The following is a 25,713-nucleotide window of genomic DNA, read 5'->3' as shown; positions in this document are numbered from 1 at the left end:
ATTGGCACGTCCCCATTTTGCTCTGAGGTGGTCTTATTAACGCTTGGCTAGATGTCTCTGATATAAAAACACTGGCCTAATGTAAGGCTCTTTCTGCTTTTCCATCAGCGAGATTAGTCCCTCTGTTGAGTGATGGGTTAGAGCAGAGAGCACAGCCATGCATGGAGGAGGGCCATTATTATCATCACTGCACTGAACTCCAAAGATAACACTACAGTAGTGCTAGTTTAGTGTGTGAGAATTTGCAATCACATTAATATTCTGGTCTGAATTAATACAAGTTTGTAAACTAGGTGTTTATGATGGCGAATGGAGGTATGAAATAGCATGAATTAAGGCTGAACGATTTAGGAAAATAATATAAGTGCGTTTTTTTTTTTTTTTTTAACCAATATTGCAATTTCGATTTATTATACAGCTATTTTTAAACCCAGCCATTAGGGGGGCACAAGCCAGTGTACTCTTAGTGCCGGTCCCAAGCCCGGGTAAATAGGGAGGGTTGCGTTAGGAAGGGCATCCAGCGTAAAACATGTGCCAAATCAAATATGCGGATCACAAATGAGAATTTCATACCGGATCGGTCGAGGCCCGGGTTAACAACGACCGCCACAGGTATCGTTAGCCGACAGGGTACCGGTGGAAATTGGGCTACTGTTGGCCGAAGGAGGAGAAGGAGAGGAGGAAGGCGTCTACAGAGACGGCAGAAAAAGGAGCAGTGTAGGAGAGTAGAGGTTCGGGTTGGTACTTTAAATGTTGGTACTATGACGGGTAAAGGGAGAGAGATAGCTGATATGATGGAGAGGAGAAAGGTAGATGTGTTGTGTGTTCAGGAGACCAAGTGGAAAGGGAGTAAGGCCAGGAACATTGGAGGTGGGTTTAAACTGTTTTATCATGGTGTGGATGGGAAGAGAAATGGTGTAGGGGTGATTCTGAAGGAAGCGTACAGTAAGAGTGTAGTGGAGGTGAAGAGAGTTTCTGATAGGGTGATGATCGTGAAGGTGGAAGTTGAAGGGATGATGATAAATGTCATCAGTGCCTATGCTCCACAAGTTGGCTGTGAGATGGAGGAGAAAGAAAGATTCTGGAGTGAATTAGATGAAGTGGTAGATGGTGTACCTAGGAAAGAACGATTGGTGATTGGGGCAGACTTTAAAGGGCATGTAGGTGAAGGGAACAGAGGTGATGAGGAGGTGATGGGTAGGTATGGTTTTAAGGAGAGGAATGTGGAAGGGCAGATGGTGGTAGATTTTGCTAAAAGGATGGAAATGGCAGTGGTGAACACGTATTTTAAGAAGAAGGAGGATCATAGGGTGACGTATAAGAGTGGAGGAAGGTGCACACAGGTGGATTATCTTCTGTGTAGGAGATGCAACCTGAAGGAGATTGGAGACTGTAAGGTGTTGGCGGGGGACAGTGTAGCTAGACAGCATCGGATGGTGGTCTGTAGGATGGTTTTGGAGGCGAAAAAGAAGAGGAGGAAAGTAAGGTTTAAAAGAAGAATAAGATGGTGGAAACTGAAGGAGGAAGAGTGTAGTGTGAGGTTCAGGGAAGAGGTCAGACAGGGGCTTGGTGGTGGTGAAGAGGTGCCGGATGATTGGGCAACTACTGCAGGAGTGATGAGGGAGGCAGCTAGAAAAGTACTGTGACATCTGGAAATAGAAAGCAAGACAAGGAGACGTGGTGGTGGAATGAGAAAGTGCAGGAGAGCATTAGGGGAAAGAGGTTGGCAAAACAGAAGTGGGATCGACAGAGTGATGAGAAAAGTAGGCAGGAGTACAAGGAGATGCGGCAGCCCTCAGGAGCCCAACTTAGAAAAAAGAGGAAAGAAGTAGGGGGAAATCATGCAAAACAAAAAAGGTGTGTATGCAGCTCTATCACTAAATTAGTTATGAGGATAGTAAAGGATAATGCTATGCTTTTAGTCATAGAGTAACAGTATTACTTTTAGCTTGCATAAAATTATAATTTATAGTATGTAGTTTACCTTTAATTAAGAGTGATATCATAAAGGTTTTCTGTGATTGTACTGAAAAGGTTCTGAACTGAGTTTTAGTAAAGTGCAGCTTAAAATGCTAAATTAAAAGGCATACAGTGAGGAAAATAAGTATTTATACACCCTGCTATTTTGCAAGTTCTCCCACATAGAAATCATGGAGGGGTCAGAAATTGTCATCGTAGGTGCATGTCCACTGTGAGAGACATAATCTAAAAAAAAAAATCCAGAAATCACAATGTATGATTTTTAAACTATTTATTTGTATGATACAGCTGCAAATAAGTATTTGAACACCTGTCTATCAGCTAGAATTCTGACCCTCAAAGACCTGTTAGTCTGCCTTTAAAATGTCCACCTCCACTACATTTATTATCCTAAATTAGATGCACCTGTTTGAGGTCGTTAGCTGCATAAAGACACCTGTCCACCCCATACAATCAGTAAGAATCCAACTACTAACATGGCCAAGACCAAAGAGCTGTCCAAAGACACTAGAGACAAAATTGTACACCTCCACAAGGCTGGAAAGGGCTAAGGGGAAATTAACAAGCAGCTTGGTGAAAAAAGATCCACTGTTGGAGCAACCATTAGAAAATAGAAGAAGCTAAACATGACTGTCAATCTCCCGCTGACTGGGGCTCCATGCAAGAACTTACCTCGTGGGGTCTCAATGATCCTAAGGAAGGTGAGAAATCAGCCCAGAACTACACGGGAGGAGCTGGTCAATGACCTGAAAAGAGCTGGGACCACCGTTTCCATGGTTACTGTTGGTAATACACTAAGACGTCATGGTTTGAAATCATGCATGGCACGGAAGGTTTCCCTGCTTAAACCAGCACATGTCCAGGCACGTCTTAAGTTTGCCAATGACCATTTTGATGATCCAGAGGAGTCATGGGAGAAAGTCATGTGGTCAGATGAGACCAAAATAGAACTTTTGGGTCATAATTCCACTAAACGTGTTTGGAGGAAGAAGAATGATGAGTACCATCCCAAGAACACTATCCCTACTGTGAAGCATAGGGGTGGTAGCATCATGCTTTGGGGGTGTTTTTCTGTACATGGGACAGGGCGACTGCACTGTATTAAGGAGAGGATGACCGGGGCCATGTATTGCGAGATTTTGGGGAACAACCTCCTTCCCTCAGTTAGAGCATTGAAGATGGGTCGAGGCTGGGTCTTCCAACATGACAATGACCCGAAGCACACAGCCAGGATAACCAAGGAGTGGCTCTGTAAGAAGCATATCAAGGTTCTGGCGTGGCCTAGCCAGTCTCCAGACCGAAACCCAATAGAAAATCTTCAGAGGGAGCTCAAACTCCGTGTTTCTCAGCGACAGGCCAGAAACCTGAGTGATCTAGAGAGGATCTGTGTGGAGGAGTGGGCCAAAATCCCTCCTGCAGTGTGTGCGAACCTGGTGAAAAACTACAGGAAACGTTTGACCTCTGTAATTGCAAACAAAGGCTACTGTACCAAATATCAACATTCACTTTCTCAGGTGTTCAAATACTTATTTGCAGCTGTATCATACAAATAAATAGTTAAAAAGTCATATATTGTGATTTCTGTTTTTTTTTTTAGATTATGTCTCTCACAGTGGACATGCACCTACGATGACAATTTCAGACCCCTCCATGATTTCTAAGTGGGAGAACTTGCAAAATAGCAGGGTGTTCAAATACTTATTTTCCTCACTGTATATTATAAGGATATACAGTGAGGAAAATAAGTATTTGAACACACTGCTATTTTGCAAGTTCTCCCACTTAGAAATCATGGAGGGGTCTGAAATTGTCATCGTAGGTGCATGTCCTCTGTGAGAGACATAATCTAAAAAAAAAAAATCCAGAAATCACAATATATGATTTTTAAACTATTTGTTTGTATGATACAGCTGCAAATAAGTATTTGAACACCTGAGAAAGTCAATGTTAATATTTGGTACAGTAGCATTTGTTTGAGGTCAAACGTTTCCTGTAGTTTTTCACCAGGTTTGCACACACTGCAGGAGGGATTTTGGCCCACTCCTCTACACAGATCTTCTCTAGATCAGTCAGGTTTCTGGCCTGTCGCTGAGAAACACGGAGTTTGAGCTTCCTCCAAAGATTCTCTATTGGGTTTAGGTCTGGAGACTGGCTAGGCCACGCCAGAACCTTGATATGCTTCTTACAGAGCCACTCCTTGGTTATCCTGGCTGTGTGCTTCGGGTCATTGTCATGTTGGAAGACCCAGCCTCGACCCATCTTAAATGCTCTAACTGAGGAAAGGAGGTTGTTCCCCAAAATCTCGCAATACATGGCCCCGGTCATCCTCTTCTTAATACAGTTCAGTTGCCCTGTCCCATGTGCAGAAAAACACCCCCAAAACATGATGCTACCACCCCCATGCTTCACAGTAGGGATGGTGTTCTTGGGATGGTACTCATCATTCTTCTTCCTCCAAACACGTTTAGTGAAATTATGACCCAAAAGTTCTATTTTGGTCGCATCTGACCACATGACTTTCTCCCATGACTCCTCTGGATCATCCAAATGGTCATTGGCAAACTTAAGACGTGCCTGGACATATGGTGGTTTAAGCAGGGGAACCTTCCGTGCCATGCATGATTTCAAACCATGACGTCTTAGTGTATTACCAACAGTAACCTTGGAAACGGTGGTCCCAGCTCTTTTCAGGTCATTGACCAGCTCCTCCCGTGTAGTTCTGGGTTGATTTCTCACCTTCCTTAGGATCATTGAGACCCCACGAGTTGAGATCTTGCATGGAGCCCCAGTCTGAGGGAGATTGACAGTCATGTTTAGCTTCTTCCATTTTCTAATGATTGCTCCAACAGTGGACTTTTTTTCACCAAGCTGCTTGGCAATTTCCCCGTAGCCCTTTCCAGCCTTGTGGAGGTGTACAATTTTGTCTCTAGTGTCTTTGGACAGCTCTTTGGTCTTGGCCATGTTAGTAGTTGGATTCTTACTGATTGTATGGGGTGGACAGGTGTCTTTATGCAGCTAACGACCTCAAACAGGTGCATCTAATTTAGGATAATAAATGTAGTGTAGGTAGACATTTTAAAGGCAGACTAACAGGTCTTTGAGGGTCAGAATTCTAGCTGATAGACAGGTGTTCAAATACTTATTTGCAGCTGTATCATACAAATAAATAGTTTAAAAATCTTATATTGTGATTTCTGGATTTTTTTTTTTAGATTATGTCTCTCACAGTGGACATGCACCCACGATGACAATTTCAGACCCCTCCATGATTTCTAAGTGGGAGAACTTGCAAAATAGCAGGGTGTTCAAATACTTATTTTCCTCACTGTAGATGTTGCATATATATTATTGCTACAATTAGCCAAGGTGTTGTTTGGTACTTGGTTCTGAGAGTTTGATAAATTGTGCACAATGTCAAGTGTACTTAATTGTGCATTTACTGCATTTAGGGTGATATTTATAAATTTAATGGAGCTCTCAGAAATGCATCCAAATTTGTGAACTGTAAGAATATGTCTTACTCATCCAGTGACGGCAGCTGAAGCAGAAAGGAGCTTTTCAAAGCTGAAACTAATCAATGGGGAAGACGTTGGGTCATGGTTTAGTTCACCCAGGGCCTCATTCAAGCTGGAACCGGTTGGTGGTATCTACGTAGCACAAACATACCGTTCAGTGTCAGTTCAACATCAAGCAGAACATTTTGAGAGGAATAAATGTTGGAAGGAACGCCTAATTCTAACTTGCCACAACACTCATGTCCTTAATTGTGCGATTTTTTTTAAGCCATTAAAAAGGTTTTGTTCTCATAATAATTTATTAGATATCAGTTTTTGTCTCATTAATATCATTCTATTAATGGATTGGCATATAGTAGGAACGTTATAGCCATAATAAATCATAGTACAGTGGAACCCGGTTATGTCGATGTCCTAGGGGGTCGCCAAAAAGCATCGAGGTAACCGATAAACGAAATAAACGAAAATCAAAATGGCGGCAGTATATTAACGTGCTTGAAATTTCTTTATGTACATGATGTGCGTTAATAAATGAGAATGTACATGCACGTGTTTTGGGAGTTTTTTTTTTTTTTACACAACAGCGTTGCCGCAATTTGTTTGATGAAGGCATGCTATAAAAATACATACAGTACATGTTTATCTGTCATGAATCCCCCTGCCACGCCCCCTTCGGCCCCCTTCAGCGTGTCAGGTGTTTTCTCGGCCGCTTTCTCTGAAGCTCCCGGCTTCAATCGCGCACATATGGTGCTCGTTTATCATCACCAGCTCCTATTTAAACTTCCACACTCTCACTGTCCGTTATTGTTGGTATATGTTGGTTCACGGCGGTTGTTGTTATCGCGCATGCGTATCCCGGTACGTGTCTTCCCACCGGCACTCTCTCAACGGCTGCTCTTTTCTTCCCAAAGCCGCGCCGCGCCACGCCGCTACTAACAGTACGAACACTAGCACTAACTAACAGCAGAGATTCACCAGTATACAATACAACACCTGTAGCATCTGTAAGGTTTGATTTTTCCGCCACTTCCGCGAGTTCTTCTGCGGCTGCACCGAGATAACCGATGTTAAATGGCAAATTTCCCCCCCTTGTGCTCGAGATATCAGGGTTCGGCGACATAAAAAAAGTCGACATAACCGATAAAAAATGCTTAGAAAAAGCGAGAATTTGGCGGTTCCACTTCAAAAACGTCGACTTAATAGGCTTGTCGAGGTAACCGAGGTCGAGATAACCGGGTTCCACTGTACTTGGATACTTAAGTATATCTGGCAAATACTTTTGTACTCTTACTCAAGTGAAAGTTTATAAGGAGGACTTTTACTTTTGCTGATGTAATTTTTACCTTGTGTCTCTCGACTTTTACTCAAATACCATTGAACAACTGATTAAGGTGCAGTATAGTATGCCAACTAGACTGCTTTACTTTTACAGAGTGTTATCGCAGCCTCTGCGGTTAAAAAAAATCGTGTTTTTTCACATCACGATATTATCACAAATGAAAATGAATTGTTCAGCCCTAGCATGAATTCACTCAGAGAAGCAGCAACACGGATTTACAATTCAGCCCCAGTTTACCTTTTAACTTGTTTCCGACATGATAAAGGAGACTAGAGTGTAATGACTTACCAGCTGACCATCGATTGCATTTACACTGCAATTTACACTTATTTTTTACACTTATATTTACACTTATATTCTTTGACACTTATACATTTACACTTATATTCTTGAATTGAATTTTTGTAGTATTCCATATGGATTTGCAAAAAAAATAAAAAAATAAAAAAATACTGGTAATTGCTTATGTGTGTGTGTGTGTGTGTGTGTGTGTGTATATATATATATATATATATATATATATATATATATATATATATATATATATATATATATATATATATATATAAAAACAGTCACTGTGAAGGGTGCTCTGTGTGCAGTTAAATGGACTAAAAGAATCATCAAGCCAAATAATTTTACATAGATGAAACAACACCCTATTAAGGTTTCTTTGTCATACACAGGTCAGATTCTGCATCTGTATGAGAAGTTTAGTTATAAACTGCTATTCTTCATGAGTAAGTGCTAATTTGGTCTGTGGATGATAAAAGGGAAAAGTACATGATAATAATAAATAATATATTTTTGTATGCTTATTATCTGTTCTCCGTATTCTTTGTTTTTGCTCTGTAATCACATCTACTCTACATTTTGAACTAATATGTTTAATATGTTTTATATTTAACAGCTTTTTTAATATGTTCTTCTCTGAACTTTTATCATGAAGTTTAATGCACATAATTGCTTTGCATTTCCCTTTCACTAGAGCTAGGCCCAAACCTGTTCCAGCATGATGATGTCCCTGTGCACAAAGCCAGCTCTGAAGATATGTTATACATATATTGGGGTGGAAGATCTTGAGTATAGAGCTCTGATTTCAACACTACCTAACAACTTTGGGATTTACAACTTCAGAATAATAATTAATTGTACTATTATACCGCACATGGGGACTAAATGTGGAAGCACATGTGATCGTATGGTCAGTTTTTTTTGTCCATGTCTCATCATGTCATTATAATTAAGGATGACTTTAGGGACAGTTTCACTTAATGAGCGTAATATATTCGAATCAAATGTCCAACAATTTCCAATGTAACTAACCTAACAGTGCAGATCTATATAGATTTATATATATAGAGAGATTAATATACATCTATAAACAGCGTTTCCTATTTGGGAAAAGGCATTATTGTTTCAAAACATACTTATCTCACTTATTCATTCAGCAGGAAAACTCACTAGAAATGTTCCACAGAGCATTTAGTTGAATAATGTTATGTTCTGCTGGTATAATGTGTGAATAAAAATAATATTTTTTAGTAGCATAGTTCATTATTGAAGTTTTGGAGTCCTAGCAGGTAAAGTGGGTTGATTACCCAGACTTTGCTTAAAAAGGCATTACCAGCACGTATGTCAGGGTTGTTTTTATTTTTGACACTATTATAAAATGATTACAAAAGGTACCAGTTACCTAGTTCTTATTAAACATATTTCATTAAACCATGTATTTTTGTTGCTTTAATCTTTGGTGCAACACATTTTCTGTATCTAATTGTTGGATATGTTTGTATGAATGTATTTGTCGCTAATGTTGGCTTTAAGACCTCAACAGCAATGCATCATATCTCAGTGGTCTAACAGTAGAGATGGAAATGCCACTGTTAATGTCACAGTAAGCGTATGAAAGTGGAACTGTATTTAATCAGATCTTTCATGCATTCATTTATTAATTTTGTAGATAACTGTTTTATTCTAACCTTGGTTTGATGCAGGATACACCCCGGACTCCAGTAAATCACATTTAAACACTTGTTCATAACTAGAGGCAGTTTAGTGTAGACAATTCACCAATGGACATGAGGGGGTATGCAATGGTTACAAATAGACTGTAATTCATGCTCAGAATCAAACTGGGGACCCTGGAGAGTGAGACCATGCCATTGTCTAACTTCCACCTTGATTTGTACTGATACGCAAGTTTATTTCATTGTTTGGACCTTCATTTTTTTTTTACTAACTAGTTATAAATATAGCAGGCAATCTTATTCAAAAACTGTGTAAATGAGTGAGCAGTGTTTTTGGGCAATCTTTTTAATTTTATTAGCTGCAAATGATTAAGTTAGTTTTAGGAGATGCACTACAGGAATCGAGACATTTTTTAGTTGTTAGATCAGCTTACATTCTCAAAAGCTGCACTCATAGAGCTGGACAACTCTAATTATCACCAGCCAAATCATATACTTTGCAAAGATGATGTCAATTGTGTCATCTATTTACCTCAGCAGTCCTCTCTCTCTCTCTCTCTCTCTCTCTCTCTCTCTCTCTCTCTCTCTCTCTCTCTCTCTCTCTCTCTCTCTCTCTCTCTCTTTCTCTCTCTCTCTGTCTGTATATTTGTCTGCCTGTCTGTCTGCTGTGTGTAGGCTGCTGACCCGCTGTTATACAAACCCTGTTTTTAAGTTGCATAATGTTTTTGGGAAGCTGCCATTAAGATCTGGCCGATGTCCGAAATGCAGAGGCGGAAATTGCAAACTCCAATGTAAAATTATGTGCTCAGACATGCAAAGTTCTAGTAGATAGCATATTGGAAACCTCTGGCCCAAATCTGTTAATAAATAGGACTGATGTAAACAACAGAGATGAACTTATAGAATGGGGCAGGTGATATACCATAAAAGTCACAATATATACAGGTTCATCTCAATAAATCAGAATATCATCGAGAAGTTGATTTATTTCAGTAATTCCATTTAAAAAGTGAAACTCATCACATAGATTCATTACACACAAACTGATATATTTCAAGTGTTTATTTATTAGGATTTTTATGATTATGGCTTACAGCTGATGATATATTCAGTATCTCAAAACATTTGAATATTACTTAATATTTGAACACAGAAATGTTGGACTGCTGAAAAATGTGAAAATGTACAGCATTAAATACTTGGTCTGGGCTCCCTTTGCATAAATTATTGCAGCAAGGTGTCGTGGCATGGAGGTGATCAGTCTGTGGCACTGCTAAGGTGTTATGGAAGCCCAGGTTGCTTTGATAGCAGCCTTCAGCTCTTCTGCGTTGTTGGGTCTGGTGTCTCGCATTTTCCTCTTCACAATACCCCACAGATTCTCTATGGGGTTTAGGTTGGGCGAGTTTGCTGACCAATCAAACACAGGGATACCATGGTCCATGAAATAGGTATTAGTGCTTTTGGCAATGTGGGCAGATGCCAAGTCCTGCTGGAAAATCAAATTAGCATCTCCATAAAGCTGGTCAGCAGAGGGAAGCATGAAGTGCTCTAAAACGTCCCCATAGACAGCTGACCTGACCTTTTCCCCGATAAAACTCAGTGGACCAAGGTCATAAAAGAATGTCCAGACTGGTTTGAATTAGCTCAAATAATCTCTTTTTACAACTATGGTAAGCGGAATTTGTGTATTGAACATTATTATATGTAGTTTTGTAATTTAAAAAGAAATATACTCCCTGTTTACTTTTGTATTAACACCTTCAGTTAATCTCATTACACTTTTTCATAAACTCATACAGATAAAGGTCAAGAGCTTCATTCTTTCATCAGTCATCAGAAAAAGGAAAACATTATTGTTGATTGGTTGTCAAGAATAATTATTTGAGCAAATTCTAATCAGTCTGGACCTCAACAAGGTGTTTTAGCCTATAGAGCTAACACTTAATTTTTTTTTTTTTTTTTTGTGCCAATTTTCACACTGTTCTGTGTAAACTCTAGAGACTGTTGTTGTAGTTTTGGGTGTAAATCCCAAGAGATCAGCAGTTTCTGGAATACTTAAACAAGCTGTGTCACACCAACAAGCGTTTCTGATGAGAATAGAAATGTAGATAAATGACATGATAACAAATCTAAAATATGGGGTGGGTCTAAATGAATTTAAATTCCATTTCGAAAACACATTATGATTATGTAAAACATTAAGAGAAAGTCTTGTTCACACACTCAGCAATAAATAAATCCGTGTTCTGCTAATCCAGCAGTCGGCTGTGTGTTGTGTAGTGTCTGCTAAATGATTCATGTCCAGGGATTTTGTCAGGATTCTCACAGGATCCTGCAAAGTGCTCTCTTGCACACACAAGGCGATTGAAACAGGGTCATAGAGGCAAGAGTGCACTTTGAGACCAGAAAGCTACAGCAGTAGGTTAATCTATGCTGTTTGTGCTGCTGTCTGTGTGTGTGTGCTCGGAAGTGTCTACATATTTGAGTGAATAATGTATGTGTGCATTGGATGTGTGAGTGTGAGCATGTATGTGTGTGTGTGAGTGAGTTTGCAAGTGTGTTCAGCTGCTCAGCAGTCAGATAGGCTGTAATTTAACTTCACTGCCCAGAACACCTCTGTCTCACACTGAAAGCTTAATAATGGACTGACAGGGTATGATTAAATCTTAAACTGCAGCCCTGTAGCACGTGATTAGTGCTCAATTATCTTTTATATTGTGTGCCTACATGGCATGCAAGATGTCATTGTGACATAAAAAAATGTGAATTTTCTTTGATATAAAATAATATATTAACTTCAACTAGGAAACCCCAAGATCCTGAAGTGGACTGCTAAAGAGCTCTGACCTAAACCATACTGAACACCTTCGGGATGAGTTGAAACGCTGACTGCACACCAGGCCTCCTCACCCTACATCAGTATCTGACTTTACCAAAAACATTGTGGCCGAAGCACAAATCTCTACAAGTCTGTACAAGTCCTATATAATGAAACATCTTCCCAGTGGAGTGTAGGTTATTATAACAGCAAATAGTCAGGTGTATTGGTAGTCTGACAGTACATTTGCTTGTGCGCTGTGTTCGCCAAGGGTAATAGTAGTACAAAAAATGTCAGCATACAAGGATTGCCTTGAGACATAAGGATTTGGTCTCGCCAAACATGAATCATGAAAATAATTTAGAAGAAAATACAGCAATGCTTGTGCTTGCTAGAATGTTAGTCTCTTGTGTAGTGGTGTTAATAGCCCTCAGCCAACAGACATTTTGTCAGATGGCGCATTACGGCTTGCAGCATTACTGGGTGTATCCTTGGGCAATGACTCAGATGTTCAGAGGTCAGACATGGCCAGAGATTTTCAGTTCTCATTTCTGAAAACATAGTGCTGACTCAGAAAGCTTAGCCCTTCATTCATGAGAGTAAAGTACTGCTGTTCTACCCATCAGCCACAGTGACAGTGTACAGATGTCTCCCTCTAGGCAAAGTAACACACTCCATATGGGCTATGACAAAGGCAATTTGAAAGTGTCTTAGAGTTTCAATAAAGTTATCTTTCCATCTCTGCTGGGTATGCTGTGAGGAAGTGTTTGATTCTTTTATAAGGCCTGAATGTAGTGTAACAGTTATGAGCAGAGCCTGAGGAAACTACACAGTGAAGCAAAGCACTTTGTGTCCACATTTACAGTCCAGCTCCAAGTGACTAAGACCTCAGATTTAATATAACTTTATTATGAACAGTAAAGAAAATGTGAAATGTTTGTGTGTTATTTGTTCGAAAGGCTGCTATGCACTGGTATCTCAAACAGACTCAATCAAATTAAAACTATAGTCAAAGTTTAATGGTGATTACAAACAGTGAGATTTTAAATATTGCATGAAAATGTGCAATTACCAATTACCAAAGGTTTGCATACAAAGCAAAAAATATGTATGCCCTATTAATTTTCATCTACAGTAAGCATTTTGTACATTTTGTTAGAAGCCTTCTTAATAAATACATTTATGATATGCTATAGTTTATTCTTTTCTCTAATATTTACTCAATAACACTCATTTCAAAATACTTTTTTTGTTTTATTGCACCTTCTTTAATTAGTAAGAGGTAAAAAGTGATTGTTTTGTACAAAACCAAAAATAAGTCATTATAGGGCAAAATACATATTTAAAAAAAAAAAATTCAGACTTACTGTAATTCTTTTTTCCCTGTTGAGAAACAGGCTTCCACAATATCCCATTTGGCTGAATTTTTAACAATGGCTGATATTGAAATATTGCTTGGAGTCAAATGAGATCTTGGAATATTTTATATAATATATACACAAGTTAACATCATGACAGAAAAAGAAGTGCTGTACAATCTTGATGTACATACTGGTGCTTATTCTGCTTAAATTAGGTTAAGGTGTGCTGTGTGGTGTACAGAGCATCCGAAAAGTATTCATAGCGCTTGGATTTTCTTGGAATTTAATGGATTAAATTCATTATTTTCAAATCTGCAAATGTATTTAATATATATATATATATATATATATATATATATATATATATATATATATATATATATATATATATATATATATATATATATAAAATATATATAACACATGTACACCAGTATTCATAGACTTTTAACAAGCCTTTTTTAGATTTTAAACAAACCTTTTTCATGTTGTCATTATATTGTATTGTTTGTAACATTTTGAGGTAAATAATGTAATTTTATGAATTTGGAATAAAGCTGGAACAAAACAAAATGTGAAAAAAAGGGAAGTGCTGTGAATACTTTCAGGATGAACAGTGCAGTGACTGATGTGCGCAATCAGTGCTAAACTGACAAAAGAATAAAACCTTTTTTTCAATGTTTTTTTTTTTTTTTATTTTTTTTTATGCAATGATTTTTACTTAACAAAATATTTGGTAAATTAGTTCCTACGCCCTAAAAACAACTGAAATTTAAGTTTTTTAAAAAGAAACCAACATGTTATTTGGTAATAATGAAAAATGCAGGAGATCACAATGAATTGTAGTATTATTAAACACTGAGTAATACAAAACCATGAGTCAAAAACTGGAGTTGAGAGATGCCTTTCAGAGTAAAGCTTAAGCACCGGAGAAAGTGAAAAGTACCAGGCAAAAATACTTCAGATGTTTAAGATGGCTGTTCTCAAGTTTCTGACTGATCTGCTGTGTTTCTATGTTGGAGCTGTCGACCACAGTGTTATCTGCACCGGTAGACCAGATGCCCCTGCAGCCCTCACCCTAATAAGCATGCCACACTAGGGCTGTAGAGATGTGGGTAAAAATAGTGTGTGGAGTGAATGGGGTGTGGTGCTTCTACAAGCTTCACACTCAGCTCCTGAGGCTCTGGTAGTTTCTTCACTTCCTCCTGAAAGACATAGTGAGTTATGTCAGCATGTTTCATTGAGAAGTGTTTCTGACCCTGGGGTGGTGGATGAGCAATTCAGTGAAATAAATAACTAGGTATTTTCTCTTAGTGCTGTCTGTTTATGTTTGTGTGTTTGTGTGTATGACACAGGCTATGTACTCACTACTTGTAACAGCTGTGAGCACTGCTTCTCTCTCTATCTTTATCTCTTTCTCACTCTTCCTTCCCAGTTGGGTGCCTCCGACTGCACACTTACACTCTCATTCACACTTACACAATGTGATAGACCTTGATTCTTCTGTCCATGGCAGCCGGTGGTCACACTACGGATGTTGTGCGTGCCTGTTTGTGTGTCAATTAGTCGAGACAAGGTGACACAGTGTGCATAGAGATGAGAGGCAGTGCTGGAGTAGGAATTCAGAGCACACACAGGAGGATGGTGTCAGCCTGGGACAATCTCTGCTGTCCCGCATCCCAATGCCCCGGGTTTAGCCTGTCTGCATTAGGTTGCTATCGTTGGCATTTTTTTTGGCACAGTGTTTCTTTGGTCATTACAGGACTGTGAATGGATGAGCCCAAGGCGAGGCCTCTGTTACAGCCACAGTGAAGCGCTGAGGAATGTGCTTTCAACATTACATACTCTAATGGACTTTTTTATAGAAGGGAATATTATGAAAATTTTGAGTTGGTATTTAATGAAAAAGGACGAATGAATTTTATACCAGGTAAGCTGGAATTATTACACCAGAGTGCTTTTGTTTAAATATATTTACTCTTTACAGAGCGCAAAAGAGTTTACATTGTTGTTTAGCAAAACCACAAAATAGTTTTCATTTCTGAAATATCAAGTGTCTTTTTTTTTAAAAATAGAAGATGAGCTAAATTTAAAATCAATGCTACATTTATTGTGATTCAATTTAGATTGCCATTCTTGTTCAGTTACCATAGTTTGTTAATAATGGAAAATCCGTACCCTGGAGTTAGAGAGAGCTAGTCTCTAACGATATGATTCAAACCTAACCACACTCAATTGATTCCAATGAACAGTCTTTTCTAAAATTGACCTTAGGTTTATTAGGCATCCATTTGATTTGGTTTCCTATAGCATGAATAAACCAATGGATGGGGCTGAAAACTTCATAATATTTTTATTCATTGGTCAGCAAAGCTTTCCTTTGATTTCCTTTGATTTCCCTACCTTTCCTTTCTTTTTCATGTTCTGTCTGGTTCTGTCTTTTACATCCAGATATCCAATAAAGAAAAAATCTCTTTGTCACAATGCACAGCATGCTTGATTGTTTTGATCTGTATTTGGGTGAAATTGCTGTCCTCCTGCCTGCCTTCTAGGAATTAAATAGAATCAGCTTCAACATTTAGTGTGTTAAAATAACCCAAGGGATTCCCAAAAGGGACATATTAAAAACGGATTTAATTAAAATAATTAAATGTAACTGTGTTTGCATATAACATGTCCATACGCTCCTTCACACTGTATAGAGGGACACGTCGGACTCTTATTTAGAGTCAACTGTGAGTGAGTGACCATACACATAGTGTTGTAGAAACATGATATATGTAGTTACCATTGCTTTGTAACTCTAATTTAGGGGCTGATTAAGAAATCTACTTCCAAATCAAAGAAGCATACTATGCTGTTCCATTTTTTTACTTTCTACTGTCTTGCTTTAATAACACGAAGAACATCCTGCCTGTACAACATGCTTGTCATAAGTCAGTTAATTGTGCTATGTATACCAAATGCCCCCAAGACCCATGCTGCAGGGGTTCTACAGCCAGTTGGCTTTGCAAAGAGTAACTTAACAGCACATGTGTACAAGGGCCTGAAATAGCGCTGGGTTCTGTTTTGGTAGCAGGGCTTCTGGGGAAAGGCCAGGCCTCGCTCTGCCCCATGTTGCCACTGCACTGCTCCGGGCGGGAAATGCATGCAGTCCCTCAGATGGTGACAGATGGTTCAGGGACAAACAGAGCTTCAGGTCGAGTGCAAGCGTTCTCCTTTCATTGCCATGGCCCCTGATTTCATTAGTCCCTGAGGCTACTGCTGTATGCACTTAATATTTTTTCCTGATAATGCATATCATAGGTAGAACCATACATGTTTAATTGTTAAATTGCATTATCACATGCACATAGACAAACACATATCACAGATCAAATTTGGCACAAACTAGTGGCCAGTATTGTAAAAGTGCTGGTGTATAGTGCACATGTAAGGTGACATCACAATTTATTCATTTCAGAAGGTCTGAAATTATAACAAGTCCTGATTTAATACACACTAAGCACATTTTACCTTTTTTTACATATCTACCTTTTTTTCATGAATAGTTTACAATTTTACACTTCATGCAATATTTTTAAAGAATTCTTCAATTAAACCCATGCTGGATGAATATCCTTTAATTTATATCACATACAAATTGATCATATGTAATTAGATTTTCATTACGGTTTTAGTAACTTCATGAAAAGGCCACAGCTGCACTTTCACTGCACCACATTTCCCTTTTTTTCCCCCAGAATGTCTTAAGCCCTAAGCAGTCTAAGTAATCTTATTTGAAAGACATTCCCAATCATCTAGGTTTCAAATAGAGCTCGACTGTTAACAGCCCCTTCACTCACTGCCTGATATCCAGCCCAATTCCTCAGTTTTGAGACGTGAGAAGGCGCACATACAGAACAGTGCAAGGCCCACTGTTAATACCATGATATAAGAATGCAGTATGTAGAGATTTGTCAATGTTGAGATCATGCCTTTGACTTTCCGACATTCCGAATGATTGACAGGGCTGCTATAATGCGCTTCAAAGATTTCAAACGATCATTGGGGGAAGGGTGGCTGGTGGGTAGGATTGCAGGGGAGTGCACAGGGCTTTTTGTCCAGATTGGTTGGATGCTAGTAGATTCAATTCTCAATTTTCTTCTAATTTTCCCACTTAATGGCTAGTTTTACAGATAACATTGCACGATCCATTTGGGAGGTGTGCTTCCTTTGAGACATCTACAGCTCTGCTGTGGATCATTTCAGTCTGCTGCTCATAAACCATTACAGATAAGCTTATTGTACTTGGAGAAAAATGCTAATGTGCACTCTTGTATGCCTAAACTCATAAACACATAATTGTTCAGTGTTCTCTGCTCAATAAGAGAAAGATAAATACCGATTCTCACACATAGAGCAGAGGTTCACCTAGACTGTATTCTCAAGTCTTGTGTTCTGTTTTTCCTTTTATATGTTATGCAAGCTCTGCTCTGTAATAATAAATCAAAAAATTGCTTGTTTGTGTCCTGATAAATCAGGTAATAGACCACTCATGCACTCATTCAGTCCTTCATCTGTCCATTAACTAAATTACAGTGGGAGGAGGATAGTCTGGACTGATAATTTACTCTGTAGCCTTGGATTAAAGAGGATCCAAAGCCTCTGAAGAGTGCAACCTGCACTTCAATGACCTGCTTTCAAAAACACTTACACTCAAATAGGCATTTTATTCACATTCATTGGTGTGCTTTGCTTTTGTGTTTGACAGTAACTTCAAATAGCAACAGCGATACACACAGACATATTCAGCCAATAAGCATTAGTGGGCATGAGACCTAAAGTGAAAAGGAATGTTGGCATGCCTATATTGCATAGGGGATATTGTGAGCTCATTGACAAGTCAGCAGAAAAGCAATCAATAAGTTGATTTAGATGTAGGAATGCAATGTTGTGCACAGGATAATTATTTTCAGCAGATGTAGCATGTACAAAGATCGAGACAAAAGTAGGCATACTTTAAATGATCTCTCTATAAACAATGAAGAGTCAACAGTCAACAGCTCATCAGGAAAAAAATGCAGCTATGACCACATCTCATCCCTGTTCACATAATCACACTACCTGTATACTCTGTTGAATCATTTCTGAAGAAAGGAAGGTTTTCACTTGTCTTCAAACAAAAAAATCCCATTTTTGAAACTTACTACGCAGGATAGTGGCCTTTCTGTGAGTGCATTGAAATTGACTTCATTCATCTTGAGCCCCTAACAATCAAGGGTGTGCCTCAGGAAGGCTGCGGATGGCAGGTGGAACATTTTTCTGGATTAACATTGAATTCTTGAGGAGAGTAGTGACAAACTTGATAAACATGTTTTATTTGATATTGGTCTGTTGGTACAATAATAAATACATATAAAAAAAATAAAACCATTCAGAAATGTCACTGTGTCACTGATATTGGTTTGGGCAATAAAAAATGATTGATTAATCCATACCTAATGACTAGATATTCAGGGATATTATGAGAGAGGGAACTAGTGGCAAGGGATACCTATACTTGCATTAAATTCAATATAGTCAATATATTGCCGTCGTCCACCTGCTTTCTCCTTCAGAAGAACATCCAGTGACTCGGGTAAAGAGTATGTATGTATGTATAAGGTGAAGGCCTAACTGACACTTCATTTTTCTTTTCTCGGAGATGAAGGCTCTGCCTCAGTGGTGAAAGGCATCAGGATAGAAAGCACAGACTCTTGGCTGGTGGTAATTTGACTTGGCTTTGCCATAGACCACTGAGAGGTGTAAATATGCTAGGGGATTTGGACTTTTCTCTGTGTTTGCACTTACTACAATACATAGTTAGCATGGTAGAGCAGGGCGTTTTATGACAGCAAGGCCTCTGTAAAAGCCCCATAGTGCAGACACAAGTGGTCTCTCAATCAGCACAATTTCAAATTGTCTGATAGGATGGCACGTCCTTAAAAGTGGAATAGACCCATGGGTCAAGTGTCGATCCAAGTGCTGGAGTTCCTTGTTACAAAGTCTAAGTTGACAGTGCCTGAAATATTTGATTATTATTAATTAGAACACCACTGGGTTGTAGGGCTGGGTAGTAGAACAGTATTTTTTTTTTGCCTTGTACATAATGTAACAAAAATATTTATTTATAAAAATTTGAAATGTAAAATTTCAAAATGAAATGTAAAATATCCCAATGTTTGTCATTATGTCTGTCCACAATTCTTAGTGGGTCCATATCACTGAAACGCTGAAATAGTATTTGAAGGATTGATATGGAAATATACATAGCATTGGAATCAGCATATTAATTGATTTTTTTAATTGATTTATTTATTTTTTTATCCAAAAATAATCAAGGTCACTACAAAGTCAAATATGTGTAAAGATTAGACTTGCTGGTGGAGGCATCGCACTGATGCTGTTAGTGTCCTATTTTACTAGACTATATTGATTTTATTGTAATAAAAGTTGACTATAATTCTAACATTTACCTGTATATCTAAACTTGAACATTGATTGATCATTCTGTCATCTTGTCTCTGGATTGTTGCTTGTTCCGGTTTAGAAAGCCCATCTTTCTCAGTAGTCCTCTCTCTTACTACTGGAGCTAAAATAAGGAAATTAAATGAGAATGATCCCATTAATTAGCGCTATGATCATCCATGTTATTTTTCATTTGATGCTCTCGGGTGTTGCCGGGAGACAGAGCTCTTCATTCATGCAAATAACACTGTTGGTTTAAGTACACCATCTGAATCTCAGCTGCTTTACAGATCAGTCCTGATTTAGAAGAACTGAATTTATTTTTTTACTGTAAAACAGGAGTTCTGCCCACGCTGTATTTACATAGGATGTAGTAGTGTTTACCTAGCCGGTTTTATTCACAACCTTCTTTCTCAAACACATTCAGACATACACATGCCGCCTGTCCCTTTGTCCGTGTGCACATGTTGGCAGCCCAACTGGCAGCGCATAGGTCAGCCAGGCACAGTGTACAGCTCAGTGTTAGCTCGGCTAAAAGGACACCATTGTTTCCCTGAATGACACAGACCAACAAAAGTGAGGCATGGTCGTGATAAACTAAGATTTATTTAGCAGTGGAAACACAAAGGGATTGATAAGTGGCCTGAATGCTCTATTCCATTTTAAATGTTTTTGATCCACATCTTAATTTTCAAATTCATTCCCATACTAAAGATACATACTAATACTGTTTATTCAGATGATGCAAATTTATTTTTTACTCAATTGCTTTTGTTAATATATTATAAATACAAGCATAGAATCCTGTATTTATATGTCCCCATAACTGGAATGATATGGTTATGTTGTTATTCTGGAAGTCAAAAACCTTGGCTTTTTATTCGATGTTTAATTGTAGTTTGTGTCTTTTCAGAGATACAAGGTCTTTGGTTTAAATATAGTATATATAATATTTTTGGTAGTTGCATAAGAACTTATGTGGCTAAATTGGGTTAACAGTGTAATTTTGCTCCCCAGGGTATGAATAAACACAGAAAGAGCAATCAGAACATATTATAAAATTTAGTTTTATACTGAATTTAAGTAACTCAATGGAACATTTGAAATGTCGGCAATATACATCGTATTTTAACATTCCGCCTTTTGTACTTCTAGGTCTGTCCAGCTTTTCCAACATGTTTGGAAAGAAGAAGAAAAGGCTGGAAATCTCGGCCCCCTCGAACTTTGAGCATCGTGTTCACACAGGGTTTGACCCCCGTGAACAGAAGTTTACCGGGCTTCCTCAGCAATGGCAGAGTCTCCTGGCAGACACGGCCAACCGACCCAAACCGATGGTGGACCCGTCCTACATTACACCCATTCAGCTGGCCCCTATGAAGGTATACGATCTAGTGCTTCGTAAATCTTTTTTTTTAACTCCGCTTTCTTTCCTGTATGTGTACATTGTTTATTATTACCTTTTTTAAATTTCAGAATAAGCTTGTATGAATGTCCAAAAGGAGAATTTCTCTACCTTATATTTCCTAGCTGCTTCTCTTGTATTTGAATGTCAGTATTTACATGTGTTCTGAATTTCAGCACAGGGGATTGTATAGGCCTTTAGTACATACATATACTGTCATTGTTCTAATGTGTTTTCATAAGCAGTATCAGTTTAGCCATCATCACTTAACCCCTTTCCACTGTCTCTAATGTCTGTCTCTGCAGTCTGTCCTGCAGCTTTGCCTTTTGTCCTGTGTCTGTACGCATTTTTTTGTCTTTCTGTCCAACAATGTTCAAATAGCAATGGTAACACTCTCTATGAATACTGTGTCAATAATAGTTTAGATATACCTGTATTCAATTTTGTGCATAATGCAGCTGTTATTTAGTGTAATAAAGTGACTTCATATGTATTTACTCACCACAAAAAAAAAAGAAAAAGATTTTTATTATTGCATGTCTTGAATATGACCAAATTAGCTTAGGATATGTGTGGCAAGATGGACGGACAGTGTAGTTTCCAGTATTCACTTTTTCAAAAATTATTATAGTATAAGCTGTTGATATCCACGGTTTTGAGTTCACCCGTGTGCAATTAACTTGTCACGTGAAGTTAATATGAATTGACCTGTTAAGGCCACAGATTTTGTTAAAGAACATACCCTTATGAAGATCAAGGACATGGTCCAGGAAAAGAATCAATCAAGTGCTTTTTATAAAAACATCCTGCAAAAAAAAAGCAAGTGAACTTTAATCAAAAATGCATAGCCGATAACTTGCGTTTCATTTTTCAGTACATAATTGTGTGCTAAATGTGGTGCAGGATTTAAGGCAAAGAATGAGGACTGAGGAGGGCTCCACATGGCTTTGAGCCTGTCAGAAACCTGCGAGAATATAGGCCGGGTAAAAAAAAAAATAAAACAATGAAAATGAACTGACACTTGTAATCGACTTGAGTACCATAGGAGATATCTCTGAAGAGCAGTCAACAAGATATTAATTCTCTTGATCTCTTCACAGACATCTCCCAAGATTGTCCGGTCATCTGAATCACCGTTGCGAAAAGTATGCCTTTTTTCCTACCCTATTTGATCCTTTTTATTTTATCTCCTTTGGCCACTCTATTCCTCCAATTGTTTATTTTTCTGTTGTTTTTTTGACTGCTTGGCCACATGCATTTTGGGTAGATCTAGTTTCTACATGATTGTGCTGAACTGTTAAAATATATGTGACCAGAGAGGCCTGAGGAACCCTTCATACACTAGCGGAAACTAAAATGCATGCTCTTCAATTTATGTAGTCGCATATTTAAGCTCATGAAATGTGTAGCAACATTTTATGTATTGTACCTTATTATGAAATTATAACCCCCTCTCATTGAATGCTTCATAATAATATATGGCTTGCTATAATCATGTCACATGATGAAACTTTGCGATGATAAACATCATGACAAGTTCTTCTTGTGGCATGGACAATTTTTTTTTTTTTAAGTTTTTAAGCTTGTTTTATTGTGCATGCTTTGCTATAGCAAGCCATATTACAAGAAAGAATGAAAATAAAAATTAAAGATTTTAAATATGTAAATGGTTACCTATAGCATCTGAATAAATCCTGCTTGTACAGTATATTGTAATATTAGAACAGGTAAAAGCAAGCAAATTTTCAGGACAGGTAAACTCCTGGACCACACTGTTTTCCAATCAAATGATGTGATGTTTTTAAATATAGAATAAGATTTTGGTTTTAACAGTATTTCTTTCATTATATGAACTTAAAAACACTAACTGTCTTACTTAATGTCTCACTAAAGCACAACTGCATCAACACTTTTTGGTTCCCTTTTCTGTTGAAGCTGGAGCAGGCTACTACAAAAGGTCAAAAGTGTTTTTTTCTTCTCGGTTTTAGCACCACGGCATACAAACATGGCTGCAGTGGACTGCAGTCCCCAGCACAACACTCAACATAGCAGGTTCATCTCCTTAGTTTTAATCATACACTCCTGTTACACCCATAGTGTGTATTAACAGACCTTGAACATTTAATTCAGTCATCAAAAACTCAGTGTGCCTTACCTGAACTTAGCTTTGCTTTTGCTATTTGTCACTTATCCTGGTTTTTGAAAGTTCTTTGCTTCCTGCTCATTATATTCTGCTTCCTGTGCCATTTGTACTGCTTGCCTTTCACATGACTTCGATCCTGTCCCACATTATGGATCTGTCTTCCTTGATTTTCAAGACTCCTTTAACTGCGGTTGCATCTCTAATGTGACACTGGGTTTTATTAGTACACTATGTCTAACTTATTCTCAGTCTGAAACCACTACCTGCATTAGAAGTATGAAAAGAAGAACTGAAGGCCACAGAAAATTTAGCTTATGATCAGGAAGTACTAGCCTAAAGATGTTTGTAAATAAATAATACCTAAATATTCTCTAAATATAAGTTCAGTGGCAGCTGCTTAATTGTCTACAGCTAGAGGATAATTATAAAGGAGGTCTAACTTAAAATTTTTATCAATAGGATAACAAATAAACTAGTGTAATAATAATAACAACAACAATCTATAAATTGCTATTGGTGAAATGTGAATGCAGAGTAATTAATTCACTTTGTACCTTGTGTGTTCATAACACTGATGGCTGATAATGCTTAATGGAAACATCACCAAAACAGATAAAGAGATGTTCTCCTAAATGGAGCTAATTTTACCAGCTATCACTGATTGGCTGGACTCATTACGTCTAACGGACAGCCTCAGTTTATACCATTTTGTGTGCTTTCACAAAATTCCAAAAGAACCCTTTTAAATAACATTTGAAATAAAGTTTAAAACAAGCTTACAGCGGTATGGTGTTGCAATAAAAAGTGTTCCCTCTTGGTTATGTAATAGTTCTAATTTGGTAGAGTTCTTCTTAAAGCTTTTTCCTGAAAAAAAGCCCACTGTAGCTTTGTAGCTTTTTTCTCATTACATTAATATTTCTCTATGTGACATTTTTAAATTACAAACCTTTAAAAAAAAAAAAAGAACCATGCATACATCAGTATTAATTCCATGAGTGTGATTGAAGCACTTCTCAGGAGTATGGAATAAGTCTCTGGGTTTAAGCTGTGTATAATATTAGAAAGGTTTAGCTAACCCTCCACCCCCACCCATCTTTTTCCTCTCACTGAAGTGACACATAAATGATGTGCTCATTCCTGCAGTTGGCAGACTTGTCTGTGCACCGTTCCTGGGGTAATAAGGAAGTACAGAGAATGTCAGGGAAAACAGTGTCCATCTCGCGAGTGTTCATCATGTTCTCATGGAAAGATCAATTCTACCGGCAAATCACCTCTGATGTACTCAGTACCCTTTTTTTATTTAACTTTTTAATAGTTGTGGCCTTTGGGCTTTCTATTTTTGTCTGAACCTCCATTGTTTAGTTGAGTTTTCCTCTATTGTGCTGCAGGTGACATAGCACATAATTCACTTTCCCTGTCATATGATTGCTAAGGTGAGTGTGCTTCAATGTTTGCACTTATCAGAGTCTCTAGAGCTCATGGTAAACCAGGTTACTGGCAGAACTCTAACTTTATGTAGGCGTGATGTCAGTTTGATAGACAGATTTAGCCTAAGAACCTAGTTAACAGAGAAATACTCTAAAATAGAATTGCTGTATCAAGATTTATTTGTTTTACCTCATCTGATCTCTGTAACTATGCTATAAGCTCTGAATTACTTTGTTATAAGTTATAAGCTTCTTTGTTTGTTTATTAATATAGCGGCTGGCAAATTGACCTTCAGCGAATTTTGTGAACTGCGTAGCATTTGGTCCATTTTATAGCAATAGAACGGTAATGAATTTTTTGAGGAGAATATTCCAAGTTTCGGTCTTTTTATTTAATGAGGGTTTTTGCATGCTAGAGAAAGTGTGATGCTTGATGAACAGATTTCACAACCCGTTTTACCCGCACTGCTGGCTCTTTTGCTTTGGAGAGATTTTTACATATTGATTTGTTGCTCATCTTCATCAGCAAGGTAAGAAAATCTGTTTACAGTCTCACTTTATAAGTAAATCCTCATTACATGTGCAACTCCACTACGAATACGACCCATTAAATCGTGCTGTTTTATGTTTGAGATGAAATGAACAGAGCGCTCTGGATTACCACATGCAGCGTGTGACTAACGGATATGCCTTTTCAAGCCACAATCGAGTTATATCACAATCGAGTGTTGCTAGAAGTAGTTTATGAATGACCAAATCTATGATTAATAAAAACTGTAACATCTTCATGAACTCTGTATAATCAATCAAATGCAATATTATATTTAAAAACCCAATTTTTCTGTCTTTTCTGAACACTTAAGCCCAAAAGGTTTAGTGGGTTTTCTATAGCTCTCCCTGTATTCTAATAATAACCGGGCACCATTGTCAGTAGGGAAAATTATACCAACTTGACTGTCTCAAATTACTAAACCTAAAACTGAAACTATATTATTAATTCATTCATTCTTCAGAAAGCACTTTATCCTATTCAGAGTCATGGTGGAGTGTGTCCCTAGAACACTGTATATGAGGGAGGAAGACACCGTAACTGGGACACCAGTCCATCACAGTGCATCACAGACATGCGCTCACATGCTCATTCACACCAAGTGGTAATTTAGAGTTTTTCGTCCATGTACCAGCATGATTAGTGCCACAGCAGCGCTTTACTCTCTGTAATACAGAACACTCCTAGCCAGTGATTCAGTAATAGCAGGGCAACCACAC

The 25,713-nt window shown here is 38.0% G+C and overlaps 1 protein-coding gene across 5 annotated transcripts in view; it reads left to right on the top strand.

Moving 5' to 3' along the window:
- pak5 (p21 protein (Cdc42/Rac)-activated kinase 5) overlaps positions 1 to 25,713 on the top strand; it is a 58,495-nt gene that overhangs the window by 8,957 nt on the left and 23,825 nt on the right. The window contains exons 1-3 of one of the 5 annotated variants that reach the window (XM_083562111.1): positions 14,422 to 14,913; positions 20,628 to 20,851; positions 21,975 to 22,019. In XM_083562111.1, coding sequence (XP_083418237.1) covers positions 14,898 to 14,913; positions 20,628 to 20,851; positions 21,975 to 22,019 — 285 coding nt within the window. In that variant the 5' untranslated portion in view covers positions 14,422 to 14,897. Of the gene's footprint in view, positions 1 to 14,421; positions 14,914 to 20,627; positions 20,852 to 21,974; positions 22,020 to 24,176; positions 24,451 to 25,713 lie in introns of those variants that run through there. The other 4 variants (XM_083562112.1, XM_083562113.1, XM_083562114.1 and 1 more) reach the window with 4 other exon arrangements.

This window comes from Silurus aristotelis (genome assembly GCF_946808225.1).
Source record: "Silurus aristotelis genome assembly, chromosome: 15".
Taxonomy (NCBI): Eukaryota; Metazoa; Chordata; class Actinopteri; order Siluriformes; family Siluridae; genus Silurus; species Silurus aristotelis.
The sequence above is the reverse complement of the archived record's forward strand: the minus strand, read 5'-3'. Positions and strand labels throughout refer to the sequence as shown.